General features: G+C 37.1%; 1 protein-coding gene across 1 annotated transcript in view; it reads left to right on the top strand.

The window, feature by feature from the left end:
- Positions 1 to 21,377, top strand: part of CFTR (CF transmembrane conductance regulator) — a 147,601-nt gene that overhangs the window by 15,495 nt on the left and 110,729 nt on the right. The window contains exon 2 of the mRNA XM_058191460.1: positions 20,917 to 21,027. Coding sequence (XP_058047443.1) covers positions 20,917 to 21,027 — 111 coding nt within the window. The remainder of the gene's footprint in view (positions 1 to 20,916; positions 21,028 to 21,377) is intronic.

The raw sequence follows: 21,377 nt of genomic DNA, 5'->3' as shown, positions 1-21,377 counted from the left end.
CAGTGAAGGGATAGCCCAGGAGAGATAGCCAAGATATTATCTCTATCTATCTTCATAGATCCTACAAATTTAAATTGTATGTGTATAATTCCAGATTCTCTTGTCTTGAGCTAGCTAAAAGACAGCACTGAGACACTCATTATAGTAGCATAGGAACAGGCACTAAGCACTAGACCCAGAGAAGCAGGGATCAGTAGACAGGATGCAAGGTGCAGACTATACAGAGAGGCCTAGAGAGAATCCAACATATAGTGGCAGGATGTAAGATGCAGGCAGGAACAACATACACTGAATGACACAACCAAGTATTTGGCATTGTGTACAGGAACATCTGTACAATGTATTGTCTAAACCCTTCTAAGCCCAGATGGGAGATTCCACAGAAGATCATGAAGAATTGAGGGTTAAGATCCTCTGGAACTTTCAGATCTAAATGGACAGGCAGATACTGGTCAATCAAGCAGACATCATGGTAGTAAACAAAGACAAGAAGATAGCTGTGGTGATAGATGTGGCAGTGCCAAGTGACAGCAACATCACAAAAAAAGGAGTATGAGAAGCTGGAGAGTACCAGATTCTAAAAGAGGAACTTGAGAAGAGTAAAGGGCAAAGTGGCCTGGGTGGTGGTAGGAGCATTTGAGGATAGGATTGCTAAGCTGGAAGAATGGCTCTAACAATCCTAGGGACAACATGAGAGCTCTTGTATAGAATAGTGCAATGCTAGGAATAGCCAACGTACTGAACAGAACCTTCAGACTCCAATGCATCTTATAGAAGACCTGTGATTGTGGGAGACACATAACCCCCATTTGGGTGAGAAAGGAATCTATGATTTTAATTTACAAATATACAATATACCTTAAAGTGCATTGGGAATGTCTATTTGACCTTGGCTGTAGTTGAAAAATAAACTGGGTTGGGCTTGGTTAGTAGATGAGAGAGGAGGAGAAAATCACAGGAATATGGATTAGATTGGGAAATCAGAAAAAAAATCCATAAGAACATGGATACTTCCATACTGAGTTGTGTCAAAGAAGCAATGAGCTTGACTAAATTAAGTCTTTACCACAGGGGTGAAATGCTCCCGGTTTAGACCGGATCACCCGATCCGGTAACGATGGCGGGTGGTTCGGAGAACCGGTACCAAAAATCCCTGCCCCCTGCCCTAGCTGAGTCACGCAATCATTAGATATATTTTTTAACTTTTAAAAGCATTTTTTCTTCTGCCGAACAAATGCTTTTAAAAGTTAAAAAAAAGGCCTCTGATGATCATGCGGCTCAGCTGGGATTGTCAGAATTCTTTAAAAGCTTTTTTTCCTCTGGCGATCCCAGCTGAGTTGCCTGATCATCAGAACCCTTTAAAAGCATGTTTTCTACAAGCTCTTTGGCAGAAGAGGTTGTAAAAAAATGTTTTTAAAAGTTAAAAAAAGAAAGTTGGCCATGCCCACCCAGTCACATTACCCACCCCACAAAGCCACACTCACAGAACCGGTAGTAACAAATTTTACATTTCACCCCTGCTTTGCCATATACAAGAAAGTCCAGCAATCATGTATTCTGTATCTAAATTCCTTTAGTTGCCATTATTTTTTGCTGTCAGTTTTGGGGTTGAATTTAAACCTTATAGAGCAGGGGTCCCCAACCTTTTGGACCTCAGGGACCACTAAATTCATAATTTTAAATCCTGTGGATTACTAATATGATCTACCTAATGACCAGCTGGATGGGAGTGGCTAGGTTGTCATGTGACTGGGTAAGCGTGGCCAACTTGATATCACTCACGTGAAGGGGCACCTCATTAGCCTCTACGTGCCACTCCCAACCATTCCTTGCCTCCGCAGGCTCCTTAGGGCCCCAACAGGAAGCAGTTGTTGGAGCTAAGCAGCCACCATGAGAAAGAGTTGGCAAAACAGCTGGCTCAGTTCAAATTGGATATGACCAAGGAGGCTCAGCAGAAGCACCTCCCTGAGGACCACGAGCATAAGCTTTCCAAGCAGAGAAAAGACCTGCGGGAATACAAGGCCAGGTACCGGCACCTGGAGGCTCAGCAGGCTGAGATGGAGAGCCAGTTCCAGGCCATGAGGCAGTCTCATTGGAACAAGGCCCTCTGGCTCTTTGCCACCAGCAGCACTTCCTTCTAGTCTTTGCCTAAAGCCCCATACCAGGAGGCTGAAGCAGACCCCAAGTCAGAATGTCTGCCCCTCCTGACCCACACAAAAAGACCCCAAAGGCAGAGACTCTCTCACAACCATTCATTGCATGTATCCTGCCCAGGGACCATGAGGACCCCTGATTTAGTGCAATATAAAAAATACAAATAATTTTTCTGCGGACCACCAAGATTTTCTCGCAGACCACCAGTGGTCCACAGCCCACCAGTTCGTGACTACTGTTATAGAGTGGATCAAAACCCCAATGTTAGATTTTTCAACTAGTATCTATGTGATTTTTGGAGATACACAAATAAGAGAAGAGAAGAGAAGAGAAGAGAAGAGAAGAGAAGAGAAGAGAAGAGAAGAGAAGAGAATTCTTTATTGGCCAAGTGTGATTGGACACACAAGGAATTTGTCTTGGTGCATATTCTCTCGATGTACATAAAAGAAAACATACGTTCGTTAAGAATCATAAGGTACAACATTTAATGATAGTCATAGGGAAACAGTCAATATAAATCTTAAGGATACCAGCAACAAGGTTACAGTCATACAGTCATAAGTGGGAGGAGGTGGGGGATAGGAACGATGAGAAGATTAATAGTAATGCAGACTTAGTAACTAATTTGACAGTGTTGAGGGAATTATTTGTTTAGCAGAGTGATGGTGTTCGGGGGAAAAACTGTTCTTGTGTCTAGTTGCTCTGGTGTGCTCTATAGCGTCGTTTTGAGAGTAGGAGTTGAAACATTTTATGTCCAGGATGCGAGGGGTCTGTAAATATTTTCATAGCCCTCTTTCTGACTCGTGCAGTATACAGGTCCTCAATGGAAGGCAGGTTTGTAGCAATTGTTTTTTTCTGCAGTTCTAATTATCCTGTGAAGTCTGTGTCTGTCTTGTTTGGTTGCAGAACCAAACCAGATAGTTGTAGAGGTGGAGATGACAGACTCAATAATTCCTCTGTAAAACTGTATCATCAGCTCCTTGGGCAGTTTCAGCTTTCTGAGTTGGTGCAGAAAGAATATTCTTTGTTGTGCTTTTTTGATGACGTTTTTGATGTTGGGTGTCCATTTTAGATTGTGAGATATGGTAGAACCTAGAAATGTGAAGGTCTCTACTGCTGATATTGTGTTGTCTAGTATTGTAAGTGGTGGTAGTATGGGAGGGTTTCTTCTAAAGTCCACCGACATTTCTATGATTTTGAGTATGCTCAGTTCCAGATTGTTCTGGTCACACCATGAGGCTAGTTGTTCAACTTCCTGTCTGTATGCAGATTCATCATTGTCTCGAATGAAACTGATCACTGTTGTGTCATCTGCGAACTTCAGTAGTTTAACAGATGGATCATTTGAGATGCAGTCATTGGTATATAGAGAGAAGAGAAATGGGGAGAGCACACAGCCTTGTCAGGCCCCTATGCTAATTGTATCTGGTATCTAATGTGATTCTGCTTAGCTTCACCTGCTGCTTCCTGTCTGTTAGGAAGCTTATGATCCATTTATAAGTGTGTTCAGGTACTGCTAGCTTGGTTAGAAGAATGTCTGGAATGATGGTGTTGAATGCTGAACTAAAGTCTACAAAGAGGACCCTTGCGTAGGTCTTTGGCGATTCAAGATGTTGAAGGATGTAGTGCAGAGCCATATTAACAGCATCATTGTTGATCTATTTGCTTGGTATGCAATTTGCAGGGGGTCTAACAGCAGATCTGTGATGGTTTTCAAGTGCGACAGCACTAGCCTTTCAAAGATTTTCATAACTACAGATGTTAGAGCAACTGGTCTGTATTCGTTCAGTTCCTTTATGGTAGGCTTCTTCGGCACTGGGATGATAGTAGAGCATTTGAAGCAAGAAGGAACATAGCACATTTCTAACGATTTATTGAAGATACAGGTGAAGATCGGGGCCAATTGGTCAGCACAAACTTTTAAGCAAGAAGGCGTTCTCTTGTCTGGGTCTGGAGCTTTTCCTGGCTTTTGCCTGTGAAATAGGTCTTGCACTTCCTTTTCTGTGATCACTAGGGGTTGTGAACCAGTGGTGGGTTGCTACCAGTGCTCCTCGGTTCTTGCAAACCAATAGTAAAAATTTTGAGTAGTTTGGAGAACTAGTAAATACCACCTCTGCCTGGCCGCCCCCAATCTATTCGCTGCCTCCCAACTTCCAGCTGATCGCTAGAAGGAAAAAATCAGGGCTCACTTAACAAAGAAGAGGGGGGAAAAACAAGACACCGTCGCTTTAAATTGAGAAGTCAAGAAGCCTTCCAACTGATTGGCTATAAGAAAAAATCGGGACTCGCTTCTCAGCCAGAGATCACTTGGCAAAGAAGAAGAATGGGAGGGAATGGGGATTTTGTAGTATCCTTCCCCTTTCATGCCTGGCATGCCACGCCCACCAAACCACACCCACAGAACCAGTAGTAAAACATTTTGAAACCCACCACTGCATAAGTCCATCTTAATATGCTATTCCTGGTATGTGATGTTTTGTTTACATACAGAGAAAGAAGCACTCTTGTAATCTTTGACTTTTAGGCTCGCTGTCAAACATCAGCCGTAATACTAATGATTGTTTTGAACAATATGCAGGTTGTATCACATGAATGGTTATTTCATATGTGAAATTATGACTGAAATATTTCTGAATCTATATTGGTTCACACTATCAGGAAGTTTCTCCTTAGTTTTAGGTTGCTTCTTTCTTTGTTCAGTTTCCATCCATTGCTTCTTCTTTTGCCTTCTGGTGCTTTGGAAAATACATTGCCCCTCCTTCTTTCTGGCAGCCCCTTAAAAGCCTGTTGCCTATCACACTCTTGGGCAACGCATGTGAGCCATTTCCTCCTTTCAGTGGACCATGAAAGTGGATTTATAGTATGTAGATAATGTTGAAAAAAGGTGAACAACATTTAGATATGTTGAGGCTGAGTGTGACAAGGAATGGCTGGGAGGGTAGGGGCCAGGCGAGGCACCTCTTGATGTGAGTGACATTGAGTTGACCACGTCTATCCAGTCACATGACCATCAAGTCACGCCCACTGTCACATGATCATCAAGTCACACCCACAAATAAGCCACGCCCACAGAACCAGTAGTAAAAAAAAATAGAACCCACCCCTATTTGAACCCAATGGGATCAGGTCAGTTGTAGGAGGTTTGGCTGTTGGTGTGTCTGAGATAGGGTCAGTTGTAGGAGGCTTGGCTATTGTTAATCTGATTGAGATGGAGGTTATGGAGAGAGGTGGCTGTAGTTGCCTTTCATGATTTTCTTCAGCCTGGGGGGGGAGGTTTGGCATAATCGGTGATATTTTTAAGAGTTTTCCACATGTTTGCTGGTTCATTTATTGAGAACTTATTCTTTATCTTTTTAGAGTAGCTTCTTTTTGCTGCCCTGATCTCCCTTGTTAATACAAGGGAGCATAGCATTGCACAGCATTTTATCACCTTTTCTGTAGGCTGTCTCTTTGGAACGATGTAGCTGCTTAAGTTTAGCTATGAACCAAGGTTTGTTGTTACTGTATATTCACAAATTCCTTGTCGGTACACATAGGTTTTTACAGAAGCTGACATATAATGTTACAGTATCTATGAGTTCTTCTAAGTCTGCAGAGGTACTTTCAGAAACATTCCAATCAGTGCAGTCAAGGCAGGCCTGTAGCTTTAACTTTACCTCCTCAGTCCAGGTCTTCACTGATTTAATTGTTGGTTTTGTGGTTTTAAGTCTTTGCCTGTAAGCAGGTACAGGATGAATCATGCAATGATCAGAGTGTCCCATAGCTGCTGGTGTTAATTCCACCTTTCTTTGGTGTATATCATCCCCTACACAATAATTAATTTAGGTGATAGATCTGGAATCAAGGGGGAGTGATTAAGAAGTTCTTATGTGTCTGAGAAGATTTTTAAAAATTCCAAAAAATTGGTGATAAGTGCAAATGAATAGGCTAATTTTTAGTGATAGCAATATCAGAATGCCAAATGGGTGGAGAAGTGTAGCAAATGGATATCATGAATATTGCATGCTATGACTGTCTGAAATGCTGAATGGGAACATTCCACCCTGAAAGATTTGTAACCAAGTCCAGCTTGTTATTTTACACTTGGTTAAGCTTTAAATTCAAGCTGCTATGTTATTATGCCAGTAGTGTTAGAGCAAGAGTCTAAGTTGCTATGAAAATTATAACTTTAACTGGTCACCTTAACTTAGTTAATAAGTATTTAAAATGTTTTCAAATGTTTTACTACCTGACTTTTATCTATTTATCCTTTTTATTTTCATGGTTACTTTTCTTTGCAATTCATTAGACACATATGTCAGCTCTGCTATCTTTGCTATGCATTACTAAGCTTGCTGGCATCCTGCCATAAACAGAGGGAGGGAGCGGAGGAAGTTAGGGAAATTATGCAGGTGGGGTGAAGAGGGGTGTAAGGGGAAAGGGAGGAACAGGAACAGGAATTGACAGGAACCAGAGGTGCCAAGTGGCCAGATTCACCATCTCAAAGATGCCTAACCTGGGAAAGAAAAGTCATGTGATCCCCTTTTTCAATCTTTTTACAAGCAAAATCAATGGGGAAGCCAGATTCACTTAACAATCCTGTTACTAACTTATCAACTGCAATGACTCACTTAACAGCTGTGGCAAGAAAGGTCATAAAATGGGGCAAAACTCACTTAACAAATGTCTCACTTAACAACAGAAATTTTGGGCTAACTTCAGATGAACTATTTGTAAATTAAGGACTACCTATACTTCTTTGTATTCAAAATAAGAAATTATTATGAGTAGAATAAAGTCAGAGTAGCACTATCTTGTCTGGGCTTTTGGAATAATAAAACTGAGCATTCCAAGATGCCATTACTCTGTGCTTTTATGATTATATGTGCTCTACCAATTTTTAGACAATCAAACATCACTCTGTATCTAGTTTTACTTAATAAAAAGGCTATTCTGTTTAAGATTGAGGCCCACTGAAGAGCTGATTGCTTATTTACCAGCCCAGAATTTTCTGAATGGAGGATGTGCATAAAGATTTGCATGACGGAATAAGATCTTTACTTCAGCTGCATTTCTTGCCCCGTTGAAGTAGGGACAGCTTTCAAGTCATAATAAAGACAGAAAACATATGAAAAATCCATATGCCTTCATAAAATTTGAGCAGATATCTAACTGCTTATTATGGTTAATAATGTAGGTTACAAACTTACTACAGTGGCTATTGCAAATAGAAATTTATTGAGCAGTCATGGTTTTAAATTTTCCTACCAGCCAAAATCAAATAATTTGAAGCCAAGGTGCCAATGAGACATTTCAAAGTTATTTGTAGAATTTTGGTAGCCCGGGAATAGTGTTGCAATTAATAGTGTATTCCAATGGGGAAAAATGTTCTCTCTCTGGAGATGGGCAGTATCAAATTTTGATAAATAATTAATTATTACATGATCAGCTCATGTAAAAAGGAATATGTACTATACTGTATTTCCATGAAATGATAGATTGATAGGTAGAAGCATTGATGTTGAAATAGTGGAAAACCTGGACAATTAGCTTGAATTTGAATCCTCCCCAACACTTTGGGGACTTCAAAGTATTGTCTCAATCAGAGACTTCCAGCTGACGTCACGGCAACATCAGACACAGGGAACGGGTCTCCGCATCCTCTGTGCTGAGTTCTCCCTGTTTGTGAGCTCCAAAAGAAGCCAAAGCTGCCTTGTAGGGTGGTGAAGCTAAGGAGAGGTGCCCTGAGAGCTTGCGGGAGAGATTGCAACTCTCCTGCTAAACCCTGGGCTTTTTCCCCTCTATGCCATGGTGAGAAGAGGCAGCGTAAAGATGGCTGCCACGAAGCTGGGACAGCTGAGAAACATCTAAGAACTGTATTGGAGCAGACTTGATGAATAGTGTCTGGAACTGGATGAGAAGAATCATTTTTATTTAAAACTCAACCCCAAAAGAATATCCAGGAAAAGAGAGAGTTACTGCTATTTTTAAAAGCAACAATTTAACATTTTGAGAAGAATTTCAAAATTGAAGGAAAAAGTATCAAAGGGAGAGAGGCAAAAACGTTTAAAAATACAGAAAATTGAATTTTTAAATTGGACAGGCATTGTTTTGGATAGGCATTTTAAAATGCTGGAACTTTTTACTTAAAAAAAAATAATATCTTTATATTTTGGATTGTTACCATTAAAATTGGATAAAACTGGTTACTGGTGAAATTTGACCTAAAAGTGCCACATGCTGACAAAAGGAAGGCATAATACATTCCCAAAATCATGGAAATATTGGGCTATTGGAGATTTAAACGTGAGAATAAGAAAGACACTGTTATTAAAGTGACCCTTGAAGGCTACAACCCAAGACTGAATTTATAGAGGGACTTATGACTTTTCCAGAGGGACTCTGGAAAAATTCTTGGGACTATCCAAGGAACAGGTCGATCAGCTTTGGAATATAAAGATTCATGAATATTGAACTTTTTGAGAAGTGACTTTAGGTTTGAATATATGTTTTTTGGATTATTGGACAAAAGAAGGACAAACTAAAACAAAAAGAGATGCAAGAAAAGAGTGGAATTTGGGGAGAAACAGTGTCATTAATTCAAAATTTAAGGATACTTTGACAAGAAGCTACAAGGAAATTATGAATAAAATGCAGAGCATAGATGGAGAGTTGGAAAACATGATACAAAGGACCAGGATTGACCAAGACGCCCAGGAAGAGGAGACAATTGAAAGAGTAGATGAAAAAACAGAACAGAAAAACCAAAAAATAAAATGAGATGACAAGGAGATAATCACAAAAACAACAATGACTGATGAAATGAGCCAAGGGGAGAGTATTTTAAGGGAATTAAAAAAAGAACTGGAGTTGCAGGAAGATTTTTTTGAAAGAGAGATGGGGCAAGAGTAGATATTTTGAAAATTAGACAATGGAATAGGACAGAGAAGGGAGAAATGTTTAAAATGCTTGGTCAAAATAGAGACAAAAATCCAAGAGAGGAATATGGGAGGCAAGCTAAGAAAAGAATAATTAAAGCTTTAAAACGGGCAAGAGACGATGGATAGAAAGGGAATATTTTTAAATATAATAGTGGCATAATTAAAAGTTTGAATAGGGATGCAAACTAGAGAGAGGGGGATTAATGGAATACACATTTTTATATAATAAGGTGAAGTAATAACAAGAGGGGAAATCAGAATTTGAATGATGGTATTATCAAGTATGCTTGAATAATATAGTGATTGGCATAAAATAACATATTGAAGTATTGAATAATTAAATAATGGAAAATTATAACTTAACATAAATATGTGTATTATTATTAGAACCATATAAGCTTGCTAAATGTAATAAATGTGATTAATAATATTTTATTTGTAGTAAAAGGAATGACACTCAGAATATGGTGATTGGCATAAAAATAACATATTGAAATACTGAATAATTAAATAATGAAAGATTATAACAACATAAACGTGTGTACTACCATGTTTCCCCAAAAATAAGACCCTGTCTTATATTTTTTTGAACCCTGAAATAAGCGCTTGGCCTTATTGCCATGCGCTCAAAAGCCTGGTTGGGCTTATTATCAGGGGATGTCTTATTTTGGGGAAAACAGGGTATTACCAGAATTATATAAGCTTGTCAATATGATGTATATGTATATAGCTTGTAAATATGATGGATATTGTTTTATTTCTACTAAAATATAAGACACCTAGGTGCCACACTGTTTGCGCATTGATATGTTTGTAAAAAAATAAACTCTGGGAAAAAAGTATTGTCTCAGTTTAATCTTTTCCGTAGGTTTCCACTGATCAGCAGGGTAAAACACTACATATTTTTGGAATGTCAAAGTTGCAAAATAAAATGTCCAACTTAGAATACTACCCCATTTAGTGCCAGGATCCTCTGGTATTATAGAGCTGGAAGTCATTCTAAAGTCATACTTAATATGTTATTCAGTAATGATTAATTGTCATTCTATTAGACAATAAATCTGGAAAGCAAAAACAAACTTTCATCAAGAGTGAAATCAAGAACATGAGTTACAAGATGTACAAGGAAAGAATCTACCTTATTTGACATAATCACATACATCTTAGAACGTACTTTGGCATATAAAATATTACCATTGGGAATGTCTACGCTTGCCAAAAGATTGCATATTGTGGCAACAAAGCAAGAAATAGAAGGTAAAACTATTTAATGTACAAATGGTAGCTAAACTCAAACTCCCAATCCATTCCCAATGAAGTAAGAATGAATTGTTTCCTATTACTACATGGAGTTATACTACATGGAGCAGCAGTAGTCGCAGCAATAATTTTTATTAAGTGTTTGCTTGTACCTAAGATCAGTTTAGGCAATGGACTATGTTTATCTAATACCAAGTTTTATTTCAGCAATGAGCTATATACTTTATCTGCAAATAATATGACTTGGATGGCTAGATAAACATAAATGTGTTCATATCAAAAACTGCGCAGCATTATTTTTCTTCAGTTAGTACAATTTTGTTCAAGAATAAGTCCATGGCAATGTTCTATTTAAAGTTGAGAATGAACTAGGTGTGCCCCCCCCTCTCTCTCTGTGTGTATCTGTGTGTGTATTCTAGTGTAACTTTTATTGATTATGCATGCATTGCAGACATATATTATTTATATATATATTTCTTCACTATAGCTGTACAAAAGATAAAATAAAATAAAATAGAACATTCCTTGATTCAGAGAACAATCTTTGAGATTCACACTGTGTTTTCCTAGAATGATACAAGAGTCACCTCATTTTTTTCTTTAATATTGGCAAAATGCTAATCACATTTTTAATAATAATAAAATAAAATAAATGTGTTGGGTTTATTGGAAACATTTTCCCCAAATATGATATGAAGTAGGCTGGGATGATTTATAATCATTCTAAAAACTGTTGAAATGTTTTAGTCCTATGAATAAAATCAGAATCATTCAGGAAGTGTACTAAACTGGAAAATTTCTGTTTTGCATTACTTAACATAACATAACATAACAACAGAGTTGGAAGGGACCTTGGAGGCCTTCTAGTCCAACCCCCTGCCCAGGCAGGAAACCCTACACCATCTCAGTCAGATGGTTATCCAACATTTTCTTAAAAATTTCCAGTGTTGGAGCATTCACAACTTCTGCAGGCAAGTCGTTCCATTTATTAATTGTTCTAACTGTCAGGAAATTTCTCCTTAGTTCTAAGTTGCTTCTTTCCTTGATCAGTTTCCACCCATTGCTTCTTGTTCTACCCTCAGGTGCTTTGGAGAACAGCCCGACTCCCTCTTCTTTGTGGCAACTCCTGAGATATTGGAACACAGCTATCATGTCTCCCCTAGTCCTTCTTTTTATTAAACTAGACATACCCAGTTCCTGCAACCGTTCTTCATATGTTTTAGCCTCCAGTCCCCTAATCATCTTTGTTGCTCTTCTCTGCACTCTTTCTAGAGTCTCAACATCTTTTTTACATCGTGGCGACCAAAACTGGATGCAATATTACAAGTGTGGCTTTACCAAGGCATTATAAAGTGGTACTAACACTTCACGTGATCTTGATTCTATCCCTCTGTTTATGCAGCCTAGAACTGTGTTGGCTTTTTTCGCAGCTGCTGCATACTGCTGGCTCATATCTAAATGGTTATCCACTATCCACTAAATCCACTAAATGGTTATCCACTTCTTTATCTTTTTCTTATCAATGGCAAATTAGATAAATGTTCAGGGTTTTCTTATCTGAAAGATAAGATTGCATTTATGAGAAGGAGATATTGATGCATATTTTTACCATCCTTAGTTCTTTTCAGAAGCTTCTACATTTTTTACTGTTTTTCTGGCAAGCTTTCTCAACACTGTATTGTCCAGCTGGATAGGGATTGCATGTCACAGAATTCCCAGCCAATATAGCATTTGCATATTAGGAGACTGCTAGATTCAGAAAGATCTCTTGTATGTAACAGATAAATAAACATAATTTTAGCTGTCGATTAAATAATTAAAGAATTCTCAATAGTTTTCACAACAATATCGTAGACATCATTATGCAATAAAAAATGCAACTGTCTTGTTGCCTTAGCCTTTTATTGCATAATTTTATTGCATAATGATCATAGGTTGAGAAAGAGAAGGACTGGCCTAACGTAACCAAGATGCCTATCGTGGGTTCGAGAACTCACAGTCTTCTGGATTCTACCTTGGTGCCTTAGCCGCTAGAAGAAACTGATTCTGTCATATAGTATCCAAATACTAGACACCAGATAGTGTTGTTGTTTTTTAACCATGTCTATAATGCTCTTTTTTTGTGATAATTTAATTGACACATTTCTTAAATGCTTAACCAACAGTTTAGGCCTTACATATTTATTGGGGTTGTTAAGCAAATTCTGGTGAGTGCTATGGTGATCTGTTGGCATTGGGAATGAATTTTCTAGGAAAACTGCAGCTAGATGCTTGGTCCAGATTGGCAAAATTTCTCTGGAGGAAGGAGAGATCATTGAGATAACCCATATCGCTCCAAACAGCCACTCCTCATCAGAAGACCACAGGAATTTGCTGTTTTGTGGTCTGCTGGGAGTGGCTGGGAATCACACTTGTAACACTATTTTTTAAAGACATAAAGCTCAACTGAGCTTCATTTCTTTTTTCTTTTTTGAATTTTTTTTTATTTTTTATAAAGATAATAAAAAAGTCATTGTGAACAGATTATTGGTCAGGTACATCCTTGAGCATATTAATTTTCACTTCCCATTATGGTCTAATACAATATATTTTCTTCTCCTTCTTAAATTTAATTATTATTTGCACATATGTAATAAAAAAAATCAATTCCATCCCATTCTGAAAGATATTTAAATGAAGTCTAGTCCCCATATTTAATTCCCCAAAACATCATTAATGAATCTTCTATTAACTTCTTAGATTTCACAAATCTGAACCTTATATCTATATTACTTAATCAGAGGTCAGGCCATCTAACAACTCTTTCTTAAAACTGCCCAGCGATCACATAGACAATTTCTTTCTTACTTAGGGATAGTCCTGAACTCACAAAGACCATTCCCTCTTATCATCTTCCTCTGCCTCTAAATAACATACATTTAATTTTTTTTCCATCTAATCAATTTTGATACAAAACAAAAAAATTGACATTTTAAAAGGATAATTATTACTTATTTCCCCCAGTTATTCCTCCGTTGTGTTTAACTCTTTCCTTAGAAGTTTTTATCACCAATCCTTTTTATTACCTTACTTATTCTTAAAAACAAAAAAAGTAACTATTTCCTCTGCATAATAACACTCATTTCCGTCTTACCCCAGTTTATTCTACAATCTTTTCCTCCATTCCCCAAAACATCATTATTAATTTTTGCATAATTGTCACTTGTATTTTTACATAAATGTTAACATTCTCTACTTAAATTCTTAACATAATTCTGAGAGCAGCTATTAAATCCTTTCTAAATATGCCGTGTAACCATATCAGCAGAACCATCTTTGTGGGAATAGTCTGCTATTCTATTCTTACATTCTTCCTAAGCCTCTGGAAATCATTCTTTAATACAATTACAAATCACAAATAATAAATTGAACATTTTAAAACACAATTAGGTTTCTTCTTGTTTAAGATGTTTCCTTTTGTTCCATATTCATCCCTCATATTGCTTAAATAACAAATTTTTCACTTAGTTCTGTAGTCCAAAGGCAGTCATCCAAGGACCTTTTTTAAAAAACTTTTGCATAATCACACCAACACCAATCCTCATGGGAATAGTCATTACAAAGCTATTCGACTCTTATAATCTTCCTCTGCCTCTAGATGTCACTCTTCGATACAATTGCAAGTCATAAGTAACAAGTAGCCATTTTGGTGACAGCTTAAATTTCTTCGTTCTTTGATGTTTTAGTTTGTGGAAGTCAATTTTCCAACATTTTTTCCTTAACTGTATCATAAAATCACATTATAGATATTTTAAACCTGGAGAAATTTTTCTTTCATTCATTTTTCTTCTGTCTTTAATCATCTTCTTTTAAATTACAATCTCAATTGGCACCATGTCCATTTTATTTCTATAAAAGTAAGCCACGCCTTCCCTTTGTCTCAGCTTATTTGTCTTTATCCAAAATTTTGTCTCCTTTTGATAGCTTCTTTAAGCTTCCAAAAATTAGAGGATAGAGGGATTTGAGATGTTCCATTAAAGTCAGTACAATATTCTTTTTAACTCTTTTCTCTTATTTCTTTTATTTCCTGAATAGTCCATTAAAACTTCCAGGGATCTCAAAACCAATGCTTGATTAAAAGATTTCTTTTCTTTTCTTATTTAATTAGGGCTCTTGACTTCCAATCCAAACCCCGTCCAAATTCATTCACTTTCCAGAATGTGTATTCTTTAAATTGATTCCTTCCACTTTCACTTCTCATTCAATTTAGCCGCCAGTCTTAGGTTGTTTTTTCCCCAAGGCCAAATTTAAAATGAAGTTTCTTTGTGAGATAGTGACTCACTTGACTTCAACAATCTGTTGCCTTGGTGTTTAATCCTCCTGCCCAAACTTGTAGCCGCCATGGCTTTGTTGCAGCTGATGATGTCAGCTGCATTCCTCCCCGCTGGGTCGGGGGAAAGATATCCGGAGCTGTGGAGAGTTTGCAAATCTCCCCGTTCACTCCGGCGGCTGCTCCATTCTTCGCTGCCCCTTTGAGGAAGCTATGGTCCAATTTTGAGAATGTATGGACCCCCATATTGGGGGGGGGATTTTAATGCATACCCCGGAGACACTGGAGTTTGCGACTGTCTCGCCCGCGACGCTGCCACGCCAGGCAACTGAGCTTCATTTCTTAATCAGTTTCTGGATGGTTTTTCTGTATTGAATTATTAAGACTCTGGATTACCAAGTTTATTATATTCATCAAGTGATTTGTCTTTCCCTTTGAGAAACAGTTCCCTTTGAGAAACATTTTTAAAGTTCTGGAAAATACTATTTTTTGGATTAAATATTGAAAGCATGCATAGAAATATGGATTTTAGAAAATTAACAATAGACTAAGGGTTCAGATGGACTTGCAGTTATAATTTTGAATTAATTAGAACAATATTTCCTGTGGGAAATGGTGATTATTTGGTTATTTTAAGGAAGCATGATAGTGGGACCTTGAAGGTTTGACATTATAGGAAGATAGATGATAATAAATTTATCTCATTAAGAAAGATTGGAGCAAAAATCTTTGATTGATGTTTCTGAATTTTGGTCTTCAAAATTACTTGATATGATAGATAGAGCTTGTGTCAATGAAGTTACAGAAGACAAACAAACTACAACTGGTAAGTGTGAAATTAATTGGAATGTGGACTTAAATATGTGAAGCAAAGAGAAGGATATGAAGAAATATATTTTACATATACAAACAGAACTGATGGACGTTTCCCTGCTTAAAGGAATGTACAGTTTTTAAACCAGAAAAATTATTTGGATAACTTTTTCTTGCTGGATTCACAAGAGAAGTCTCAGGAAGTCCTGAAAAATTTTATGAGAAGTGATTTTAAAAAAGACAAATTTAGCAGGTATGCTAAAGTTATGAAAGATCCCTGAGTTGTCCCTTCTCAAAATAAAGATGAATAGAAAACAAGCCCTGGAACTACATTTGATGGGGTTAAAATTAAGACTATTAAAAATTCAGGGAAGGAATATAAGATTGGCTTTTTTTTATCAAGGTTAAAAGAGAAAATGAGTTGTATCTGTTTCCCCTATTGGATTTTTGTGATAAAGAATAAATAATGGACTTCTGGATTTGGGTTTTTAGCTAGGAGACGAATTATGTAGTGAAGAGAGCATATGTATATCAAGAAATGGTAGTAAGATCCTAAAATTGCTTTTACTTGTTAGGATGACATGTTCTTTCTACATTTTTCTTTGTTTTTGTATTTTTATATTTTTGGTAGTTTTTATTAGTTTTTATTGTTTCTAATTGTAATTCTTGATAAAATATTTTGGGGGGAAAGTGAATTATTCAGGTATGTGCCCTGCTTCTGATCAGGTATGAATGTGATGATCGGAAGATCCTTCACATGTTCCCAAGGTCAGTATAACAGCACAGACTGCACTGGCTACCTGTGGTCTTTCGGGTGCACTTCAAGGTTTTGGTGACTACCTTTAAAGCGCTCCATGGCTTAGGGCCAGGGTACTTACGGGACCTCCTGCTGTTACTGAATGCCTCCCACCGACCTGTACGCTTGCACAGAGAGGGATTCCTTAGGGTGCCGTCAGCCAAACAATGTCGACTGGCGGCCCCCAGGGGGAGGGCCTTCTCTGTGGGGGCTCCTACCCTGTGGAACGAACTTCCCCCTGGACTCCGTCAACTGCCGGATCTTGGGACCTTTCGCCGCGAACTTAAAACCTATTTATTCCGTCTTGCTGGACTGGCTTGATTTTTTAAAATTTCATCTACAAGGTAATGTCCATCGAGCTTGTATTTAGTGTTCTGATTCATTCCAATGTGTAAGACAGAGCATTGAGATTTGGAGTTGCCAAATTTTTGACCATTCCAACACAAAGTCAAGGTCTTTTTGAAGGGTAACCACATTGTTGGTAGTGTTAAATAGTTTAACATCATCGGCGAAGAGAACACAATTACTTATAATATGGTCACAGAGGTTATTAATGTATAATATGAAGAGTGTTGGTCCTAGAACACTGCCTTGGGGGACACCACTATTGACAGGAGCGAGATTCGATAGGCCCTATTTTGACCACTTGTTGTCTGTTTGACATAATTGTTATCCAGTGTATGGAGGGGTCTGGAGATGCCGTAGGATTTTAGTTTTAGAAGAAGTTTGTCATGTACCACTGAGTCAAAAGCTTTACAGAAGTCTATGTAAATTGCATCTATTGCTTTGCCCTGATCAAGATTTGTAGTCCATATGTTTTTACAGTGAATAAATTGTAAATTACAGGATAAATTTTTTCTGAAACCAAATTGTTTATTAGAGAGTAGGTTGTTTGTTTCAAGGTGGAGGGTGATTGGTTGATGATTGATTCCATTACTTTGCAGGTGACGCAGCATAAAGAAATTGGTCTGTAATTTTCAACTAGGCTGGGGTCTGCTTTTTTGAAGACAGGGATGACTGTGGCTAGTGACCATAGTTTGGGAAGGGAGCTGGTCCTGAAAGATTTTTCAAAGATTATGCTTAGGGGTTTTGCTATAACAGTGGAAAGCTTTTTTAAGAAGTATGCACATAGACCATCAGATCTAATTAGATAGAGATAGTTTCAGTCTGTGAAGGGCCTTTTCAACATTATCTTCTGTGAAGTCTATTTGTCGTAATCATTGTTGGGGAATTTTGGGTATGAGCCATTACTGTTAACAAAGACTGAGCTGAAGAATGTGTTAAAGAGGTTTGCTTTAACAGTTTCATCATTACATTCTTTACCATTAGATCCTTTTACTGGTGGAATGGATCTCGAGTCTTTAAGTTTGTTGTTTACAAAATTATAGAAAGCGCGATTGGATTTTGTGCACAGAAGGTCTTCTTGTTTGATGTGGTAATTGGTGCATTCAGTCTTTATTTGGTGGAATATATTTTTGTAGCGGTTTTTAAAGTTGGCTACATAGACAGTTTTGGTTTTTTGCCAGAGGCATTTTTGGGGGGGGATTGGAGCTTTTTTATTGAAATCGGTAGTTTGTTTTTCCTGATTTTGGTGGTGGTTTGTGGTACGTATAGTTTAATGACTCTATTGACTTCAAGTAGGAAAACGCTATAGTGGTCTTCAGCAGTGATACAGTTAGAGAATAGAATTTGCCAGTCAAGAGATAAGAGGTTGGTGTCTATAAGATCATAGTTGGCTTTTTTAAAATTGTAGTTTGGTATACCATTATTATGGAGGTTATTGTAAGGGCGTATATTGAGACAAAGGTCTATCATGCTGTGGTCACTGTTGGAAAAGGATTTTTTTATTTGTAGTCCATAAATTGAGTTTGCATTGTTGCAGAAGATGAGGTCAAGGCAGTTGTTGAGTCTTGTATTGTTAGTTACTAGTTGATAAAGACCTAGATTTGTAACAGCATTGTACATGGTAGTATGGATGGGTTCAGTTGTACATTCGTTTGTTATCCAATTAATAAGAGGTAGGTTGAGATCACCCAGGAAGATGAGAGGATAAGGGCAAGAGGCAGCCCATCTTAATAGTGTGGTTAACATGTTCGCATGTGCAATGTCGTAGTCGGGGGCTCTTTAGTACAGCAAGAAGCGAAGTGTGATGTTAAGGGACAGTTCACAGACAATAGTTTCTGGAAGAGCGAGTTTATGTGCAACTTGAATATTTTTTAGATTCAGTGACTTTTTGTAAAAGATAGCCACTCCACCTCCTCTGCGAGTTTTGTGATCGGACTGGAAAACATGATATTCTCTGTCTGAAATGATGGAGTCTGGGAGGGATGAGTTCAGCCATGTTTCGCATACAAATATAATGTCGAATGTATCAGTATTTAACAAGAGGCGAAATTCAGGCATTTTGTTTACGATGCTTCTTGCATTTATCAGTTTGCATTTAAGTTCTGTAGTGATTGGTATAGAGGAAATAAGGGGCATGTGTACCTAGTTTTGAATGACGGCTGGTTGAAAGTTCTGTACGATGGATGGTTGGATGTTTTGGGTGATGGGGGGTTGGATGTTGGGCAATTGATTGTAGATTTTTCTTTTAATGCAGTCAGCACGGTAGTCAATGTATAAGTTGGATTCGCCTTCATCTTGCCGTCGTTTGAGTTCTGTGTGGAGTTCGCGGGAGCGAATCCATTGCAGAAATGATAGATCAGGCCGTGATCTAAGTTTGGTGTGGATGGGGTTGGTTCTGGCAATTGAGTTTATAGCATAAATGAACTTTCGTTTTCTGGTCTCATTTATGCAGATGACTCTACAGAATCTAGGCGCCACTGAGCCATCACTGTTTTTGCATTCTGGTCCATCTCTGGAGACTTCGATTATTTCGTCAGGGGAGATGGTGGGTGAATTTTGATTTTTAATGATATTACGAACCTTAGTGATATCTGGTTCACTGCTGTTATCTAATCCAAATAATATAGCATTTTGACATTTTTCATCTCTCTCAATGGTATCTTTTACGAGTATGGCAACGTTGTTTGGTTGGTTGGCAGATATTTGTAGTTTAGGTTGTGGATTAGGTAGTGTTTGTTGGATTGGGAAAATATTTTGATCTGCTGAGTTTTCATTTTTTGTGCTGTAATTTTTCTTTCAAGATTTGTGAAACGTGGTTCAAAACATTCTAGTATTCTTTTTTCTAAGCTTGCTTCAATGGAGTCGATGATAGTTTGTTGTGATTTTATAGTTGTTTGATAGAGAAGCATGATAATAGAAATGAAAACCATGTTATCTTACTAAAAGTGGCTGTTTCCATTTATATATAAAATAATCTTGCTATTCTTTTTATATATACTATAAATAGAAGGAAAGTCAGATTGCTATAAATAAAAAGCAGTTTATTATAGACAGGATTAATAGAGAAAATATTTAATTTTGAGAAGAGCCACTGTAAACTGCTTATTTACAGCGTACTTTTGTGCAGTGGTTGTACCAAGATAATGATACCAGATTAAAAATCACCATTTCCATATTCAGACTTCACGAGCAAATGGATGTATTTGAGCCTTCAATTTAATATTTTGCTGATGTAGGTAAAAATCCAAAGAATCATGCACCATTTTTTTGAAGCAAGTATGTAGTTTTCGAATCAATGGCATAAAGTAGGGGTGTCAAACTCGATTTCACTGAGGGCGCATCAGGGTTTGTTTGACCTGGGGGGGGGGGCATGGCCAGCTTAATGTCACTTATGCAGCCCTCTGCAAGCAAAAATTGAGCTCTGTTTTCACTGGCAGAGTAACTGCAGGCCGGTCCTTCACTGTTTCCAAGCCTTGAGTTTGACACCCCTGGCATAAAGCAATGGAATTGTGAAACTTGTGGAGCTCAAGGGATTTCTAAAAACTCTATGTCAGAACCCTAAAAGGAAAAAAAAAATAGAAATTCTGTTGTTATGCCCAAGGATTTTGGTTACTCAAAATATCTTTATTATAAAATATGGTATTGTGAGGGAACCAGAAAGTCTTGGAAATTGTTTTTTCGTGGCAGTTCCATTATTTCATTCATTCTAGCATATGAGATCAGGTTAAAATAAAATCTACATTTATGGCAATAAGGCATCATGAGCATACATTATGGAGCATCCTAATGGTATTTATTTATTTATTTATTTATTTATTTATTTATTTATTTATTTATTTATTTATTTATTTATAATTTATTTATAAAAACTGTGCTCTATTTTTAACTGGTAAGAAATAAGCCTATGTTGTTTTAATCATGCTTTATAAATGTTTGTAGATAGTTTAAACATATTGATCCAAATAATACTTACAGATATATTCAGGATTTTGGATGCATTCAGTGCTATTTTAAATTTCTTTTTTTCTCCTAACATTTCACAGATTTAAACATTCACTGGGTTTGAAAATTATATTGAACATATGACATCAGTAATGCATAGGTTCCCCTTGAGTACTTGCAACAAATTATGCAAGATTTGTTCTGCATCATAATATTTATTTATTTATTTACTACACCAACATGCATGATTGTGCAATCATCATGTGATTCTGGAGGGCTAGCAGAAGCTAAAAATATAGAAAACTAAAAACTGACTTATAAGTCATATGTTATATAAATTTGTAGATTAATTTTAAAACACTTGTATTCTTTTGCAGATGGACAAAGCCTATTTTGAAAAAGGGCTATAGACAACGCCTGGAATTATCAGATATTTATCAAATCCCTGCTGCAGATTCTGCTGATAATCTCTCTGAAAAATTAGAAAGGTATGTATTATTTGGAAGTGTATAATGTTATTTATCTGCCAATTATTATTTTTCTCTTACTTTTTCTCTTGAATATTCTACATGGCATATGTTAGTGGTGTCTTATTTCATTTTCAGAAATATAATTCTGTAAAGGTGATTGGGCTGAATAAAAAATACCTGGCCTATTGTTACTCAATAAATTCTGGAGCTCAGTGGAATTTAGAAATAGGCTCTCCTTAGTTCAGGTCCAAGGCCCTGTTTGCTTATTACCTTTAATACAAATTGCATTGTAGTGAGCCAGATATCCTAACTGATATAGTGCTGATTTCAAAAATATTAACATGCAGTATAATCCTTTTTTATGTCCG

This window comes from Ahaetulla prasina, chromosome 7 (assembly GCF_028640845.1).
Source record: "Ahaetulla prasina isolate Xishuangbanna chromosome 7, ASM2864084v1, whole genome shotgun sequence".
NCBI lineage: Eukaryota > Metazoa > Chordata > Lepidosauria > Squamata > Colubridae > Ahaetulla > Ahaetulla prasina.
Note: the sequence above shows the minus strand (reverse complement) of the source record. Positions and strands in the feature narration are given on the sequence as shown.